This window comes from Eretmochelys imbricata, chromosome 7 (genome assembly GCF_965152235.1).
Source record: "Eretmochelys imbricata isolate rEreImb1 chromosome 7, rEreImb1.hap1, whole genome shotgun sequence".
Taxonomy (NCBI): Eukaryota; Metazoa; Chordata; order Testudines; family Cheloniidae; genus Eretmochelys; species Eretmochelys imbricata.
In genome coordinates, this window is record NC_135578.1 from 15,412,149 (window position 1) to 15,432,164 (window position 20,016).

General features: G+C 40.5%; 1 protein-coding gene across 1 annotated transcript in view; it reads right to left on the minus strand.

Annotated features, from left to right (window-relative positions):
• Positions 1–20,016, minus strand: part of SUMF1 (sulfatase modifying factor 1) — a 79,933-nt gene that overhangs the window by 13,042 nt on the left and 46,875 nt on the right. Inside the window, exons 8-9 of the mRNA XM_077822291.1 lie at positions 4,265–4,324; positions 2,974–3,020 (exon numbers count right to left, since the gene is read on the minus strand). Coding sequence (XP_077678417.1) covers positions 2,974–3,020; positions 4,265–4,324 — 107 coding nt within the window. The remainder of the gene's footprint in view (positions 1–2,973; positions 3,021–4,264; positions 4,325–20,016) is intronic.

Consider the following 20,016-nt stretch of genomic DNA (forward strand, 5'->3'; position numbering starts at 1 on the left):
AAAGGAATGGAATGGGTTTGTTTTTAATCTGAACAAATACACAAAAGGAGGGACATGTTTTTAGTGTAATGTGAACAGAGTTTGGGCCACAGCTGTGGTTCATGCCAGAAGCTGGGAGTTAAATCAATAAGACTTGAAGGGCTATTGTAAGATGGTAGTAATCAAACTCTTCAGAAATAATTTCAAGTCTCTCACTGCTATCCAAGCTGAAAGCTCCATCTCTTACCAGTTTCTCTTCAACAACCCATCACCCAACACATTCCTGTTGGGTAAAAGCTCTTTCTCAAACTGAAAGTCACACTTGTCACGGATGGTGTACCGTTATTCTTACAAGTAACAATGAAGATTACTAAAAATGAAAGTAGCAGAGGATGTATTTACACATCAGTTTTACTCTCTGCAGTTGGTAGCAGGTGGGGTGCAGTCAGTTTCACTATTTCCCTCTCTAGTCAGTTAACAAGAGAGAAAATGACTAATTGAAAAGACCCTTAGCAATAAAGTCTTTTCTGCTGTTTAAGAAAAAAAGAAAGAAAGAAATCCCTAAAGTTTCAGGACATGCTGCTAAAAGGAGGGCTCTATCAGAAAGTGATTTTTTTAGTCTATTTTAAAATTAGTCTATTTTAAAATATTCAGTTTGATGGCTCCCCTTTCACTCAGATAAGCCCTGGCATTACACATAGTGGCTATTTATGAAGGGAGCAACATAAATATAATGGTGTTATACAGGGTTGCAACTAGATTTCCGTATGTTTGACATCTTAGTCCTACACTTTGATATACCCTTTTGTCCATATAAGTTTCCTCGCAGGCTGAATAATTTTTCCTGGAAGTATGAAGCAGGTTGGTCAAGCAGTAACTGAGTTATAGGTGATGAAAGTGTAATATGCAAGATACTTCTTACAGTGCACACTTTGGAGAAAGACTAAAAAGTGGTTTGGCTTTAGAAGTTTGAACTCTTAGGTTCAATCCTTCACAACTAGCAGTGTATGGAGTAGCAACACTGGTCTAAGATGGACACAGTGAAAATATTAATAAAACAGCTGGAGCATCAATCTATTTTATAGATTAAGAAAATATTTACAAGAAGGTTCAATAAATGCAGCTGCAGAATTCCAGAATAGGGTTAATCCAGTTTCAAAACTCCATAAAACCTTATAAAAAGAAAAGGAGTACTTGTGGCACTTTAGAGACTAACCAATTTATTTGAGCATGAGCTTTCGTGAGCTACAGCTCACTTCATCGGATGCAAACCCTATATTTGACATAGAGAGAGAAAGAGACTAGTTATTGCCTCTTGTTAAATTCTCTCTGCAAAGAGATGCAACATCACTGGACTGAATGTTTACATGAGATTGAGTAACATTTCAAAAAGGCTTTCATGTGGAATCCATTAATCCCTCACCACAGCATTAGTGAAATGTTAGTCTTTGGGAGGAAAGAACAAACAATGAGTCCCATCATCTCAGACTAACAGCCCTCCCAAACTCTCTGAAGCTCTCTCAGTTTCTCCATTTGTCATATTCTTGCTTCCAATCTGCTCAAAGCTTTTCTAGTTTTACTATTAGTAAGAAAATTAACACTTTATTAGCCTAAGCCCCTATTGGGACCATCTGCTTCCTCCCCTGTTCCTCTGAGGCTTGTCCACTAAAGCGCTTCCCCTTTTCTCCCTTGTGTGGGGAGCCTATGTAACACAAGGAAAGTTTTTTTGCACCCATTCATCTCAGCAAGCACTGAGTCATTTCAGGATACTGACGTAAGCATAAGCTCTACCAGCATTCTTGCAGCTAACATGGTTTATTGGTGAGGCAGTGTGGTAGGACTGCAGGTGTACACACTTGCAAAAAGGAGTTATGCTCCAGCTTCCCTCACATTGGCCTGGCTCAGCTGGCACCACTCTTACCTCTGAACTTGGTGAGTTCAGCTTCTAAACTAGGATTTAGACTTGAACAAGTGGAAAGCTAGTACAGCCCTAGGGAAAGGGCTTGTGGGGAGGGAAGATGGAGGTGCTACACTGCCATAAGGATTTCATCCTGACTAACTCCGGTCTCTGACAACTGTCCAGAAGCAATCTGAAGACTATATTGCAATTTACAAAATGAGTGAAGGATAATCCTATTTGACGGTTCCAATATTTTCTCTCTCTAATCTTGCATTCTAATCCACAACACTGTGTGCAAGCTACTGAAGAGTCTCCGTAGCAGTCACTTTCACAAACTCAGTAGTACCTGACATTTTTATATTTACCTACACAGTTCCTGCATCACCAGGATCTAACTAACAACTGTGCCTTGAGATGATTGACATATGAAAGGTGCAGTACAAAGCTATTCCTACCCCTTATTTTGCTGAATTTGGGCATAACTTCCCCATCAACACAGAGGCAGAAGGATGTTTAAAAACCAGGGATAATTTAGTTCTTGACTGTGAAATATGCCTATTCACTGTATAGCAGTATAGCTATAACATAGCAAGGCACAGTTGTGTGTGTTCCTTCCTTACACTAATTCCGATTTAAAATGCAGTTTAAGTAATACTACCCTGAACCAATTTAATCTGGAATTGTGGAGCACATGTTTTCAGATTAGGTAGTGTTGTTTTTTTTTTAATTTTCCTATTTCACCAGTATTTAGTTGATTTAATGCTTACAGCTCCCAAAATGCAAGAAAAATACATGGTAGAGAACTACATGCAAGAAAATTACAGAAGGAACATGAGCATTGGCTACATTCTGCAATTCTGGAAACATGATTATTAAAAAGAAAGGAACATCAGTTCTCTTCTCCAATACCGAATTTTTTACCTTACAGCAAAAAAGGCAACACACTGAATTCTGGAGAATATTATTTTGCATATTTCCATGACTACTTGCTAATTTTAGCAATGACTAGAGTAATTCTGTGATCAAATGTCATCAGATATTGCTTAAATTACCGTGCTTTATAAAATAAATGGTTTTAACATAGGCACATTTACCTTTTTATAAAATGGAAATTCCAAAAAGTCCATGTTCTCTCAAAAGTCTTAAGAAATAAGATGTGCATTGTCAAAAGCCTTTGCACTTATAAGTACATCTGCTTAACTTGTAGAAGGTTCCTAAACATTAAACATCTCCTAAACATTAGAAAAGAACAGAGAACAACTCCAATAATCCTCTTCTAATTGACTCCTGGGCACAACAAGGTTTTATTTTAAGATCTGTTCTAAAAAGGAAGGTTGTGGTCAGAAAAAAAAAATTATGGAAGCCCCCAAGATCTCTAGTAATATTTGCTATAATAAAAAGATAATCAACCCCCTCTCCCCCGTGCACACACACCCCTCAAAAAAACACTGAATGCTATGTGTTGACTTCAAGAGTGCATACTGAAAATGGTTGCGAACTGCGAGGGAAACTCCACATACAAAAATGCAAGAACCATAAATGACACCATCCTCTGGAAGAGAAGATAGGTTTCGTTTCCTCCAGTGATAACAATCATCAAGGTCTGGAATGGAATGGTACAGGACATAGTACAATGGGGTCTCCAGAGTACTCAGGAGAGCACACATGATATGTGGGAAGTACCGGCAGTTGAGGACTTTACCAAATACTGTCCTGTAAATGATGGAACAGTGAAGTAACCTTTAAGGACTCACACTGCAATAACTTTGCAAGCCTGGATCTGACAATGTTTGCAAAAAGTAAATTCTCTTTTTGCAAGCTCTCATGTCAAGCCAGAGTAAAATGGTACCATACAATATTGGTTTGGTTAACTTTGTAAGAGGCTGTTTGTTGTACTGAATAATGTGGAGCGTCTACAACCAAGTTCGCATCACGTCAAACCTAGACATTCCTAGAAGTGGCATCAACTAGACCAGTAGGTGGAGATCAATGACAAAATTGCCTACTGTCTCCTATGGAGATGGGACAGCTAAATTCTGAGATCATGTCTCTAGATGTGGAAAACTGGTACTTTATCACCTCTGGTAATATGGGAACCTGACTTTGCTTCATTGAGATATTTACATATCCTTTCAAGGGTACTACCATGATAATTATCTGAGCAATTAAAAAATGTAACCATATAATGTTTATGCAGTATTTTTGAACTATTCCTGTGTACCAAGTATCAGGTTCCTATTATATATTAATAGCCTAATATATTTATTTCAGCTTAGTCTCATTAGATAATCACAAATAAATGTAGACAAAAATAGAAAGCAGTAATTACTAACTACAACCTGATAGCTAAACCAGTGAGGTTTGCTGTGGGTCTTTTAGCTTTACCTTATGGCACATATAGGATCCACCTTTCTTCACTCTGTCAGTCCCTGATGAGGGCCCTTTCTGTGGATGGAAGGACACCAGTTACTTTTCTTCTGAAAAAGAGCAACAGCCAATTACAGGGTAAAGGTACAAAGTGGTAAGAGCAGGAAAATGGAAGAGGAATGACCATCAGCATTCAAAACAAACAAACTGCAGCTGTTTCTGAAACCAGAGAAGCTTGAAATAATTGCATTGCAGGAGACTGGAAGCCAGGACAGAGTAATTGTTCTGATTTCACCACTGTAATAAGTACTTAAAATTCTAATCATTGTTCTACCTGTCAAGAGGGCAGTGTGCTATCTTGTTTCTTTAAAGAAGCTCATAATATACTGTAACAAGCAGAATGACAAGTGTGAAGAGTAATGATGTTGAAGAAAGATATGAAAAAAGCTCCGCTGTTGCAGAATTCCCATAAGAGACAAGATCATAATCTTCACCTGTCATTTACACTGTACTGCCTCTCTCCCCATCCACATGTCGCATGGAAGCAGCTGAAGAGTTCAGTGCTTTCTGTGAGGCCCAGTGTGGCCCTTGTGTAACTGTATGGGCCTGCAATTAAAGGCATGTTTTGTGTGCACACATTTTAGGAAGGGCAGGCCCACAATGTCTTCTCATGCAGACTTTAATTTCACAATCCCTTATGAATTCCACCCCCACAAGTAAGAAGGGTTGCCCAGCCATTAGAACAGGGTGCTGTAAGTCAGGAAACCAGAGTTCTACTAATGGTTGACTACATTCTCAATATGGGAATCTGGGCACATCTGTGCTTGTCTCCCTTAGCTGTGAAATGGTTACCATACTGCTCGCCTGCTTTTGTAAGTATTAACTAGCTAGTGCATGAGAAGCACTTTGAAAACATGGAAGAAAGGCATTACAAGATACAAGCTACTGCTGCGTTTTATATTTGTCTACACCACTAATTTATACACAGGCTACTTCCAAAGGGAAAACTTCCCAGAAGAGTCCAAGTAAAAGTTGCTCTCTCTCCTTCACATGAAACTCCACCTCTAGGCAGGAAGAGCTTTACTATCTCAAACTGGCAAGACATGCAAGAGAATATGTCTTGCTTACAAAAGCTATAAATATTATCTTAAATAGTAAGTTATGGATTGTTTTGCTGGCATACTGAGCCTAAAATCAGTATCAAAATGAAAAACTTTTACTTGGCCAGGGTAAATGCACTGACATAGACAGGTATTCAGATTCCTGTACCTACTGAACAATCATATATTCTGCAAATTACTTGAAATAGTTCAGTCAAGTGTCTCAGTGCAAGTCTCACAGATAACTCCAAGTAAATGAGGAATTCCTTATGTGGCAGCAAAGAATTTTAAAGTTGGCATGATGTATAAAACAAGGTTCTGTATTTCTAAAGAGAAAAAAAAACAGCGATATACTTAAAAAATGATATTTGTAAAATATCAGTCGCCTGTTTTTTTAATCTATGCCACCTGGTTTTTAAATGGGGAGAAGGGGGACAAAGACCATACAGTAAATTCACCGTAATTCAGTTACTCATTTTTATCCTTACAACTACAGAGGTGGAGTGGGGATTACTGCAGGTTTTTTTTTCACTCTCGTAACTAAAGAGGTGATATACAAGCATCTTTCCAAATCTCTTTCCAAACTATTCTACAAGCAATGCCACAGTATAAAATCCAAATTCATCTGTTTCCTGGATTTGGCTTTATTACCAAATAAGCTACAACAATCAGCTCAAACCTTCTCCCCAGACTTGGCTGCTCTTAGGGTTGCTCTGTCAGGACTCCTCCGCACACACCCTAGCTTTTCCATTCCCACCTCCCTTATAACCAGGTTGAATTAGGACCCACCCACCTGCCTCAATCCATCAGTAGCACTCAACCTTTCCGTGCAGGAACACCACCCGCCAATAAGATGGGGAGTTTAAGGAAAAGACTTCCAGCTTTCTCCACAGCAATTACAGAAATGATTCCCCTCTCTAGTACGGATACAAGAAGTGTAGAGAGCCATATTAGTCTTCATAACACACTTGAAAGGAGGCCCACATACCCTGTGTCTTCAGGAGTTTACACTTTCCCGCAGCTTTTAAACAGTCTGCATCTTGTGCAAAATGCTCACCCCAGGAAATCAGTCCTCAGAACTATAGAACAGGTGTAAGAAGGATAACTCAGTCTCTGGCCTATTGAGTCCTAGACATCTCTGTTGAGGTGGTCAACAAGGACATAATTTTGTTTGAAGTGAGAAGTGGACATCCCTTCCCCATGGACTGTGCCTTGACAATTCAAGTAGATACCTAGAAGAGAGAGGATTGTGCAAAGTGGCCAAACCTCAGGAAAGCTACTTCACTGAAGAATTTGTTCTCTTCAAAAATCCATTGCCAAAATGATGTGGCCTGTGTGACATAATGAAACCACCTCCAGGAGCGGCAGTAGCTATGCCGTGAGAGAAGCTATGCACATTACCATTTACACCAGTGAAACTTATGTCACTCAGAGGTGTGTTGTTTTCATACCCCTGAGTGACATAAGTTTTGCCGACGTAAGTGATAGTGTAGACATGGCCTTAAAGTATCAGCACTTAACCATTTCAGTGCTGATCACTGTAGAAGAACCATCCAGCTGGTGTGCATATCTCACAATTCCAGCTTATTTCCAGGAGTCACCACCATCCCCTACCTAGCTGCCAAAACTCCCAGCTTCTCCACCACTCCTCAAGAGACTTGGGAAGCATAAACATCTCCATGGCATGTTGAAAAGAAAGAGTGGAAATACCCTAAAATAAATTTAATATAATAAGTATACACTACAGAAACTACTGTGCTGAAAGTTTTATTTTTATCACTGTTTAATAATCTCCATTTTAGAAGTTTACCTGACGTTGCCACAGCTTCCAAACTACTTGATTAGGGCACAATTTAACCACGGGTAAAGGAGATTACAAGGCATCAGATGTAGCTATGGATCCAATGAGTCAAAACAGACCACAGTGGTGTCCATTACTTAATAAATGGGTGAGGTGGATCCCACTGACAAAAAGGGAACACAGTTGTGCTTCCTCCACTCTTCCCCCACTACAGTTCTTGGAAAGGTCTTTCTTCGAGGGAGAAAGAATACATTCTAGGAGATTACTGGGTACCACAGGTACTCTTACAGCATTACAGTACAACACTTAATTGCGCTCCAAAACAGGCAAATATGTACTGCAGGTGAAAAATTATTAGTTCATCCTCTGTATATACTGCATGATTTGTCCTCGTCTTGAAAATTACTTAATTCTCCATTTCCAAGGTCTGGGGAAATGTACTCCGTGACAGACAGACAATGTCCTGTAATATACTGAACAAACCTCATGGAATTCAGCTAAACTTTACTGAGTTAACCCTAAGTCAATAATATTTAAGTTAACACCTTTGGGGTACATTGTATTAAAAATGCAACTGTGTATGTATTATTGGGGAACTGCATGTACCTTCTCTACTAGAGAGGGGGATGCTAATGAACTTCCTCAGTTATCAGCCTTTGAGCCCCCACCCTCCCCAGGAAATATGCATATACTAGTTCAAACTGGATTCTCCAGAGATCCACAGACAGGAGGAAAGACTTTTGGATAAGAAACCTAAATTTAGGCTGACTCAGGGACTTCTTCCTGATCCAGAAAACAGACAGAACTCCTGGTCAACAGGGGACCCCAATTCTTAGGGAAGGACTGGAAGGACTTAGCCCACTGAGGCCTCATAAGACTGGGTGCTTTTTCTGAGCTGAAGCTCTGGTGAACTTGTAACCACAAAGAAATACCTAGGGTGGGGTGTTGAAAGATCACTCTTGCCAGAGCCTATGAAGAGTTGGGATGGACTCTGGTAAGCTTATTAAAAACAATGAAAGAACCTACACACATGTTAATAGGTTTTCTCTGCAGTGTTTGTACCTTAAAAATAAAGTAAACTTGCATAGTAAACTGTGTGGTAACGTATCTGTAGTGATCATTCTGTTATCAATCTCAGAGGAGAAAGCAATCAGGTCTGTTTAGGCAGACTGTCTTCTGGGAAATATATAGTGAAGGCAGGGAGCTGTATAGCCCAGAAACACCCAGGTCAGATGGAGAGAGATGCAGGTCTCCAGTCCACCCAGAAGAGGCAACAGTTGGGGAACTGAAAACCTGAGAGTGGGTACCCTTGCTGAACAACTGGGGGAAATATAGGTGCAGCTGCTCTGAACCATGACAGACCCCATAAAATCTTTGACGCAAATATGTTGCGTGTCTCACTGTAAAGATAAGCCATCAAAAGCACAAATGATGCGTAAACAGAAAATTCATCTCATTTCAGGAGAAGCCAGCATGGAGCACAGACAGAAAGCGGAACATTTGCCTATAAAAACAAGATCTGTGTGAAAACAAAAAAACAGAAACCCATAGCAGGATTCCCCACTCAAAGCAATAAGAAGTGAGCACAGAGTTCAGAGCAGCAGCCCTCCTGCTACCAGCTCAGAAGGAATCCAGTTAAAAACAGAAAGAGCATGCTAATCTGGGATTAAAAGAAGTGTTTGTCCATCTACGTGATTGTTGTATGCCTCAGTAATTACAGTAACTCCTGTTACTGATGTGCAGATACAATTACCATTTTCTTTGGTTTAAGTCAGTCTATTACAAAATTCCAGTGCCAGACAAAACTAAACCTTAGAGGGCTATTTGTTACAAAGCATGAATTATACTGAAAATCCCAGCCTCTGAAATAGTATTAGAACATAGAAATGCTTTATCGGACCACTTGATCTGTAACAATGCCTCCCAACGTGATTCTCTCTTTAGAGATCTATCACATTACAGAACATCATCCTCTTAATGTATCCTTTCAAATCACTGAAGATAAAGTTATTTTATAACAACTGAGAAAGCTCTCTGGGACACAGAAAATGAGAGAAACGAGCTGGAGTTACACCCACAGTTTATTGGGCAATTATACTTGTTTTAACTTTGCTTCTCTTCCTCAAGGTTTGTTGCTGATATTTCCCTCGTATCTTGCATTGCAGCACAGTGCATCAATAGGAGCACCACGCAGAAATGAAAGGGAGACCTTAGGAATTTCAGTCAGCCACATCCAAATGCACATGCAAAAATAACCGTGCATGCAAGTGGCCAACTACAAGTCTGATGGGCCCCATTGTTAGCTTTGAGTGCGGTCACTGTAAGCTGTACAAATGCACACTTTACGCATGCCTGCATCTGAGTTGTGTTTTTTAAACAGCACTCAGATCTCCTGAACTAAGTGAAGTGGATGCAGGATGCTCTGAAAGAGATACAAGATGAACAGAAAAATGACACTCTTATTCCAGAATAAGAATGTCCCCACAGGACATAACTATACTAATATAATTCTGCCATGAAGTAAATATCTCCATGAAGACCACCTGTTTTCATTCAGACACTAATACTCTGGGTTGGAAATGAACCCTTGCAGAAGTTTGATGCAAAGTTGTGTGGCAGACTAAGCCTTGAGCTGGAAGCCAAGAACCAAGAGACCTGATCCCCCAGCTCTCCCACTTATGTAATCTATGGCCTTAGCAAGTCACTTCATCTCTCTATACCTCAGATTCACCATGTGTAAGACACTACAGCTCTTGTCACAAGGCTTTAGGAAGGCTTATTGTTTGTATGGCACTGAAGTGTTATGCATACATAGGCTACAGTAACTATGACAACCTGCATTCAGAGGACAGAAACAAGTTCACAGATCTCAGCACATGGATTCAATCCCACTCAATGTCATTTAATCTACCCTGCACCATCTCTCCTACCCAGCAGCACCTACTACATATCCCCCACCCCCAATTTTCAAGCCTTCATCCCACGGTTTGTACTAAGAAAACGCTGTAAAACTGCTTGAAAGAATCCAAAATCCTAATTCTCACAGATGCTTTTCTAGAATATGAACTCCTATCATAGATATCCATTTCATGAGCATATCCCATGTGAAAGGCTAAGGCATAAGGTTATTAGACTACCAAGCCTCTGTGTTGGAGACACGGATGGATATTTTTCTCTCTCAAACACACCACAATATCTGCCCTAAGGCAGCCTGAAATCAGAGGCATTTTCTTTTTCTTTTGCAGGTTGCACTTGACTTTGACTTTGCAGTCAAGTATTTCATAAAGCTTCCTGATGCAACGTGTGGTTAAAGAACTTGGACAGGATCTCTTGTAAAATGCAGTATAGTAAGGGAAACCTTTCTGCAACAAGTTAGATTTAAAAATTTTATTAAAGCTGAATTTTAAAAAAGTATATAATACATAGGTTGGGAAAAAAGGGTTTGTACATCTGGGTATAGTGCTTAGGTTATCCACAAATAAAAAGTTAGCTCTTAAAAGTCATATGATACATAGAATACATAATCAGCAATAACCCAAATTTAGGTAAATAGATTTAACGATACAGTTTAGATATTAGAATCCGAATACTCAGGTACATCACTCATGAAAAGTTGTTCGGAGATTTGATTATGGAAAGCAAAATATATCAGTGAGTGGAGATTCTCAATTACTGAGGGACAATTAGGTAGGTTGTCCATTTAGAAAATACAATCCATAGTTACACCTAAAAGGGATGGATCTTGTTTGTAAAATAAAACCTTAGTGTACTACACAAATTACGCCCTGGAAACTATTAACACCAGAAGACAAACAAGAAGGTTGTCAAGTACCAAGGCTCACATTTAACAGCTTCTTGAGGATGCATAAACGATGGTGCTTAGTACAGAAGTTCCCTTAATTGGTTTATCAAGAGTGTAGAATAGCACCTTTCAAAAGTCAGTTTCATTTCTTATCATGAATTAATACAAAGCTCACTCATGACAAGTATCATCATTGGCTACTGCATACATCAGTTCTATTCACAATCTCTCTGGCAGGAACCCTTTAAACTGTCGAGTCATGTCCTCCTTCTGTGGTCACCCTTTTTCATTAATCCTCTTCCTTGTTTTGCAGACAGTTGCAGCAGAGAGGGAAATGTCACTGCTACAGAGTTAGCTGCACCTCTGTCCCCTGTGTACACCCCCTTAGGTCTGATGTCTTGTGCCTTTATCTATCCCTGGGTATAATTTCGCCATTTTCCCACTCTTAAACCGGGCCCTCGGCTACAGTACCCTGTGTATCAATTGTTCCTATCTTGCAATTCCAAATGAGTTCTGGCACCTGTGGGTCTTCCCTTTGGGAGGTTGACCAGTGGTCTATAGTAATCAAACTACCTTCTTAAAACAAAAGTAATTCTTTATTTTATCAGTAGAAACAAAGCTTTTAAAGAGTTTTTAATAGTCCACATCCATGTCTCAGACATCCTCAGCAGGTCCATGTTTCAGTCTAGTTCCCCTGTACTACGACTGCTTGAGAGAGAGAGAGACTGACCCTTTTAAGTCCCACAATAGATCTTTTGTTCTTCTGTGTTCCCACGCTTCAACACTTGTGGTCCAAATTAATTCTGAACCTTCAACTGGAGATCAAGACAGAGTCCTGGAGCCAACTATTCTGGGATTGTCCCTTAGCAATTCTCAAGTGCTTGTTGAGAGGTGGCTTATCTTCATTCTTTTCCTTCCTGCCTGTTTTTCCAGACAGACTCCTATCAAACTAAATCAATATAGTCACACAGAAAACATCCCAATAACCAGGCAACATACAGTACTAATAAATTACCGAGCCACCACGCCATCTTTGTCTAAGCATTGGCTGACTGGGGCATATTAAAACAACTTTGATTACTCTGCAGAACTCTAACACAGTCCCACAGTAAAGTGCAACCTCTAAGTGTCTAAAAGTCATCCAGGAAGCCAAGCATCAAACATCAAATGCTTCACCAGGATGGTGCATACACCTAAGAGTGTGTTATATAGTAAAGCAAGGCTATTACTTTGGCTAGAAGGCTCCACCTAATTTCAGATAACTTGTATTAAAAAGTGTAAGAGCACAAAAAAGCCAATATTTTCTCATGCTTTTATTCTCCTTAATAGATGGAGAAAACCTGCTTGTTATGGGTTTTCTCTCACCCATAACAACAGCCTGGAGCTGATCAGCTGTGCCCTCACCCTGTAGTTACAGAGAGAACCGTGACTGCAGGTCACATCTGATTCATGTGGGCACCTCTATATCCTATTCCTTTCATTCCACTATCAGGCATTAGATATTGCACAATTATCCCAGGAGCAGCAGCAGCAACCACTGAGTGGAGCATGTGGTCTAAAAACAACTTATCAAAAGGGCAAGTCCAAGCCACATCCATAAACTAAAGAGCGATGGTTGTCAAGACTTTCATCCAAGATTCAACCTAGAGATTATTAAACTATCATAACCACACTTTACTCAGATTGGGTATTTTGTTTTAATACACAACTTGCAGAAAGCATATTAAGGGCTGGTTTCAGATCACAAACTGCTCATTTGTACAGTTTATGTGACGAATTAAAAGAGACTCAAGATAACACAGCCCTCATTACAGGAATATTAAAACAGTTCTATCAGTAATTCAGAGGCAAACAAACCGAACTGTTCTCAAACCTTGAATGTAACCTTCCACGCAGCACTAGTCATCCACACCACCACTCCATGCTGTGCTAAATTACGTCTTTAATACAGAATTGTAGGTCATCCAGTAACTATGCATTGTATACATGAGACAGAAATTGCTACAATTAAATCAGTCTCCATGAAGGAATTGTAGTTTATTGATCAAACATATGCTCTGCTGCCCTTTGCAAGCTGATCATTTACACTTCACAAAATAAGTTTGACATCGCTTGGTCCTGCATTCACACGCACTAGCAATGACTGCAAGCTGTGTTGGAGCAAAGACCAACCTTCTTGTGAATTTAGTTTGCCTTGCACTACTTTCTCACTCTTGACACTCTGTAGCTATTAGGAAACACAGGACAGTAGAGCAAGCAGTTAAAATCCCTTTTCAAAATTAAGGGACTAGTTTCCTCTGGCATTGCTGCTGCTGCTCCCTTCTCCCCCCCGCCCCCCGGCAAAAAAAAGCATGCTGCCAAAGCTGCAGTTAGGAGTAGGAAGTCAAAGTCCAGTTTTATAGTCTCTTCTCAATTAGATAGTATCTGCACTTCCCTCAGCACAGTTTCACCATAGAAACAAATATCACTTGCAGTTGTATGAATGGATTATTTTCCCTGCCTATCTTTAAAGAGGACCTGAAACTCAAGCCAAATAATTTCAAAACAGAACATCTAGTTAACCACTTGATATCCCAAAACCAGCTCCACCAGACAGATCTCTTATGCAAAAGAGCTCCCAGAATGCATTGTTACATATCTTAGATCAAGTTCTATAGTCAAAAGGGTGGCACAATGCCAGGCAGAATTTGGCCCATTAAGTCTAAGTGCACTATCTGAATTTCTGTCTGCCTAAAACGTGTTAAGGGATATTAAAAAATGACAGGTTTGCAGTAAGAGTCAAACTATAAATGAAGATGGGAGCCGGAAGAAAAGCAGTAGCATCACAATGGATAATTGAGAGAGTCTGCAATACTATGCAAGACACAATATGCCACTTGAAGTATATCCAATACAGATATATGAAAGCTTGACAATGGTTTATTTTTCCTCTCAATTCATTGCTGATAAAGCTACATAATGCATCAAAAGACGATCTCTTAAATCAGCTATTTCAAGTTGTCCTGCTCTTATTCCTGCCTGTTTTGGATCCCTCATGTACATATGAAAGTTTCACTGTGCTGGGCTGTTGCAATAGAAGGGAGGCTATTGCCTTGAACACTTGCTATTTGGACTGATAATCAAAAAGAAACGCTCTTTATCTCAAGTGAATTGAAAGCTCTGGTCCGAGTTCCGTTCAGTTTGTTCTAGACAAATAGTCACATTTATAAACCATTTCATCTTCTTACTTATAATTACTGAATTTGTAACCTAAAATGGAGTTACAAGATTAATTTACCTGTTGCTTTCACACAGCTACCAAAGCTTTTCAAAGTATCACTCTCTCTACTGATGGCTGTATACTGTGAAGTGGAGGGTTAAATTCACCGCTTCCTTTTATTTGTTCAAGCCAAAATAAAAAGGGACATTTACAGTACATCATACCAGAAATCTGCTAGGAACTGAAGTTCAAAATAAAAGCTGCTTGTTCCTCATGTCTCACAGAAAGAGCATTTAGTAAACGTCAGTTTTGTTCACTCCTATTCAAGTAACTAAATGTATGAGAAACTTACGTTTTCTAGAAGAAAATCAGAGGTGATCATGGCTTCCTTACAAGAAAAGCTTACTCGTATTAGCTTTGGATGTTTAATGGCCATATACACAAATGTGAGTAAGAGTCCAAATCCTTAATTCTTCTAGTTAGTGCAATGCTGAACTGCTTTGAAAATCACAGCCCCAATATGTGAAGTATAAAATTGTTCAAACTGGTCAAATGATATTAGAATGATCATCCAAATTAAACTTCATATTGTTCATCACATTCATTAATGAAGGGATTTTATATTGTATAGACTCTTGGTCTTGGGGATAGTATTAATCCTAATCTTCTGTAATGTTACACTACTGTGTAACACACACACACACACCCTCCCAGTTTAGACTTTCCCATCTTTCCAAGTGCTACTTTTTGAGACCTGCACAGCAGACTTTCATTGAAAAATATTTGACAAAGATGAGACATTTTGTGAAAGTAAGATTGTAATGACTATTGTTGACCAAGCTCTACTCTTTTCTCTTTCTTGCAATTCCCTGATATTGCTCTCAGATGTTGATTGAATTTGTCTCCTGAAATCATAATTTTATAATGAGTGTCGAGGGTGAGGAACAATTTGTTTAGAGAACTTTTTAGTAACAGCAGCTATTTAAATTGAACTAAATTAAAAACCCCTACAAAAGCTTTAGGTGCCCTAATTAAGACTTGCATCCACAAACGATGGATGGATACTACCCAGTAGCAAAGAAATAATCTCACGCACAGTGAATTAACTCATCCAGCCAATTAATTAAAACAGCCATTTTAGCTCTTCCAGAAGGATCTTTCTCTGAGGACTGCACCTTGCTGTCATGTGAATGCTTGTGTGTTCCAATGACTATGTAAGCTATCCTGGCAAGCACTTTAGTTCCAAGTAGGGCCATTTAAGCTAGACAAGTCAAAAGTAGAGAGCAGACAGAAAGTAGTTCATTTGTCCTCCAGGATGTGGGTTCAAGCCAACACCCTATCCTTGTAAAACCAAACAAACCCAACTCAACATACAAATGGCAAGTTACAGAAAAACTAGGTAACCATTCTATCAAACAACATGCTAGGATAGAGCCTTGTTTGTGCCCTAAACGATGTCTGACAGCATGGGAAGTATTCACACCAACCTTCCCTCAGAACCTTGTCAGATAAATGGCTTTGAAAACTACAGCAGTTGAACTAGTCTTCACCCCTCTGTATGTTCATCCCCATACTGTGATCCTCTCCCTCCCGCTAAAAACCCTCATGCCTCAGACACTCTTAACCAGGGGTGCGCAAACTAGAGCCAGCGGAACTGTCCTGCCCGGTCCCTGAGCTCCCAGCCAGGGAGGCTCGCCCCTGGCCCCTCCCCCGCAGCAACGCCACCACACAGGCAGTGCGGCTTGCGCCCGCCCACCTCCCAGGCTTTCAAAAAAGCCTGTCCTGCCGCTCCGAGCAGCAGGGTCATGGTAAGGGTGGGGGGGGGGGGTTGGATGAGGGGCAGGATGCCCTGGGGGGGCAGTCAGGGGACAGGGTGCGGTTGGAGGGGTGGAGGTTCGTGGGGGAGCGGGTGGTCAGGAGACAGGGAGTAGGGAGGGTTGGATAGGGGGTGGGATCCTGGGGGGCAGTTAGGGACGGGGGTCTGGGGGGTCAGTCAGGGGACAGGGAGCAGGGGGGGTTGGATAGGGGGTAGAGTCCCAGAGGGGTGGTTTGGGGTGGAGGGTCCCGGGAGGGGGCGGTCAGGGGAAAAGGAGCAGGGGGGGTTGGATGGGTCGGGGGTTCTGAGGAAGGCAGCCAGGGGGCGGGAAGTGGGAGGGGGTGGAGGACAGGCTGTTTGGGGAGGCACAGCCTTCCCTACCCAGCCCTCCATAACATTTTGCAACCCCGATGTGGCCCTCGGGCCAAAAAGTTTGCCCACTCCTGCTCTTGACTGCTAGCAGCTTCAGAGATTTATTTGAGTGCTTCAACAATGGCATCCAATGATTGACTGGTTAAGTTCACCCCAGGTTTGTGCTACTTGATACTGGAATCTGTAGTTATGAAATACCACTGGGAAAAAGGAAAGTAAGGGCCCATTTCCCTATCATTTTTAATGAGTGCCTAACTACCCTAAGGGCCTCTGAAAATCTCCCCACAATTGTCTACAACTAATCAGGTTGACAATAAGCCAGAGTGACAAGACAATTTTTGAGAGCTACCTGAGAGTCATGGTGTTTTAACGTGCATCTTCAAGACTGATAGGTGTACAGCATGCCTTATGAGCCCTTGTTTAACTGCAGTTTTCAGTGGGCATCTCAAAATGACCTTGCAAACATTTTTTTCTTAAGCACCTGGATTCCAAAGTAAGAACCTTGTGGGATGATTTCAAGAGGCAACAGACTGGCTTCTTAGTTTACGGAAAACAACTAAATAGAAGAGACAGCCTTTGGGAATAACCGTGTCATTGTTAGGACCTCCTTGAATTGTACAGAGATATTTTCTCCATTCATTTGCCACCATTGTAAGCAGCTTCCTTCATTTTTACTAACCAACTTTACACCATCCCAGATAGACCTTTACTGTAAACTACTTACACCACAAAAGTTCAGTCATGAAGCTGAGATTATTAGAAATGTTTTAGCATAAAATACATCTTGCATTGTTGAAAAACTTCTGCTGTTACTTGACTTTCAAGTTGACTGTGTCCAACCTTTGGCTTTGACTAGCATATTGATCTTCTCTTCCTTTTTCCTTCTCCAACAGCAATGTTTTGTCTGCAACCAAAACAATACTGATTTCTTCCAATGTAGTCACCAAAGTCACATGGGTAACTACATCTATCAGAAAGCTTTTCAAGGGCCATAGGCTTAAGACATTGTATCTGACTAGTTCTTGTAGAGCTGATGGTAACAATACAAGAACCTAGGAAAAATAGAACAGTTGCTGGAAAGGATGTGGCATCTTCAGACTCTGTCCACTGCACCTTATATTGTGTGGCAGAACACAACCAGTCATAGTGCAGGCTTCTTGCATGTTTTGTGGGTATCTAAATAGCCTTGCAATGGGATAGAGGAGCCCTAATGCTATCTGATAAACTGGGGGTTAAGCTCCTGCCAACAATCTTTTCCCTCCTTCCCCCTAATATTCTCCAAAACAGAAGGGTTTCTCCTTTTATCAAGCTGAATTGGTCTGACTCCTGGTTCTCTCCCTCCTCTTCCTGTAGGTGGGTTGAGGATGTACCTCAACTAGCACTGAGAAAATGACAGAGAACTCTTGGATACCACATTGGTGGTCTCTTTAAAAACACAGTATTGGGAAGGCACACTACTTTACCCCGATTTGTTGCAGTGTTTTAATCTGAAGCTTGACAAAGCTCAAACCTGGACTGTGTTCTCTTGGCACTGTTGGAAGCAGTCTTTTCCTTGGATGTACGGCTGTACTTTCAGTATGGACACAGAATAAGCCATGTCATCTCTGCACCTTATTCAACGGTTTTTCAGATTTCAGTCACATTGACCATTGTAGGCTCTTTCAGGAAATTCTTTTCATTTCTCACCTTTAAGCAGACAGATGAATTCCTGCATAGCATAAGTCTACGGCTCAGAAAATGGAGAGGCTTTAAAAAAATATATAGCAGCATATCTGCCAGATTCCAAGTCATTTTTAATATCTTGGAAGTTGCTGCAGCTGAGCTATCTTGGAATAGGGTGGGGTTCTTTTCTTCCTTATTATGGGATTCAATTGTGTATCCGCTGACTCAGAAAGCACTGTCAGAACTCACATTACAAACGCTCCTTCTTTAGAACTCAACACCATTACCTTTCAAGATCTGTCTCTGAAGCAGTAAAATCTAAATTTAAAAGTAATAAAAATTTTCAAGTAAAATAGCTCATTTTGCTAAAACTTTATTTTCAGCATGTAAGGGGAAAACGTTTGGACTGAACTCAGAAGCTAAGTTAAAGCAGTTATTAGTTTGCTTAGAAATCATACACGACCCTTGTGTCTCAAGACCCTCTTCATTCAGTGCTGAAGCACTGCTGCATAGATGTTGCAAATACAGCTGTGCAAATACAATAGCATTTCTTCAAAGAAATACTTCTAATGAGGGTGCACTTCTCTTGAGCATCTCAAATCCTTTCAATCGCTCAGATATCAGTTAGGAAACAGGCTCTTATCCCTAAAATCCAGACACAATGAGATGAGAAAAGGTTTAGGGTTGGAATCTGGGATCTATTGTAGTGAGTCCACTCCACCAGTGTGAATCTGGCCTGCACTGCTATATCCCCTCTCATCTGATTAGCAATCAGCACTATAATCTTAGAAAAGGTTCACCTGAAAGTAATGAGGGTGGTATCTGCACAAGTGACATGAGAGAGCACAAAATGAAGCATTTCATAGGCACTGAATTTAAATATTTAGCACCAGAACTCTACTCTAGCGAAGGTGGAATTTCACAGAGAAACCTGCCAGTCTCTTAAAACTCTTTATTGTGAAGTGGATTGAGCACTCTGATATGACACTGTGATTTAAAAGTTTGGTATCCAATTTCTTTTGGCCTGACCACCTTATCCATTCAGTCATTTAGAAATAAAGGTGCTAATAAATTTACAAATACTGAACAGGGAAAGGAAAACCCCAAACTCAACATTTTACCATGTGCTTTTTTAGTATCCCTAACAAAAATGAAAACAAAAAACCAACCAAAAAACCCCACGCAGCACCTTGTGCTAGAGGTTTTTTAGGTTTTTCACCTGAATGTATGCATTGATGTAGCGTGAAAGTATATGAGTGACAGAGAGAGAGAGAGAGAGAGAGAGAGAGAGAAGGTAGGGGAACGGCAATAAAGGAAATACCTACATATTTAAAAGGAAGATGGCTTGGAAGAGGAATGGAGTCGTTCATTTCAAGATCTCTGGTTGAAATCTTGCCTGCATTTGTCACTCAATGACTGCTCACTGGCCTCTCTGATACAAGTGGGTAACTTAGACAAATTACAAAGCTGCCACCACCACAGATACTAGTTCACCTCTTTGGCAGAGACAGGCAATGAATATAAACTGATTTCATTGCTCAACCCGACTGCTAGCCCTGTGGCTCCAGGCTGAGGCATGCTGACAGGACAGCGTGGGATATGGTTACAGGACTGCTAGATATACCTAGGCTGACTGACACTTTCCCCTCAGGAGAAAAATGGCTTATAGAGCCAAAAAGTAGAACATGTTCATCCGAAGTGGCCAGTGAATCTTTTAAATGAAAGGGAACTTAAATAGAGATGCTTGATGGTGTCTGTTTCTGGCTTTTTGTCTCAGACTTGTGAGGCCACGCCTTATATCTAGCTGGGCTGTACTGTGCACACCTGGGTTGACATTTAGGCATCTGGAAATGAGTTTTGCCCTCTATTTTTGATGCTTGGAAAGTATGGTTACAGTTATTTCACATTTTACTACTAAAAATATATTAGGCCCCTGAGCCTTTTGTGGCTCTGGATATTGCTTTTCATGTTCTCCCAGGAGAAGTTTTACCAAGGACTTCAGATGGGAACAGAGTAAG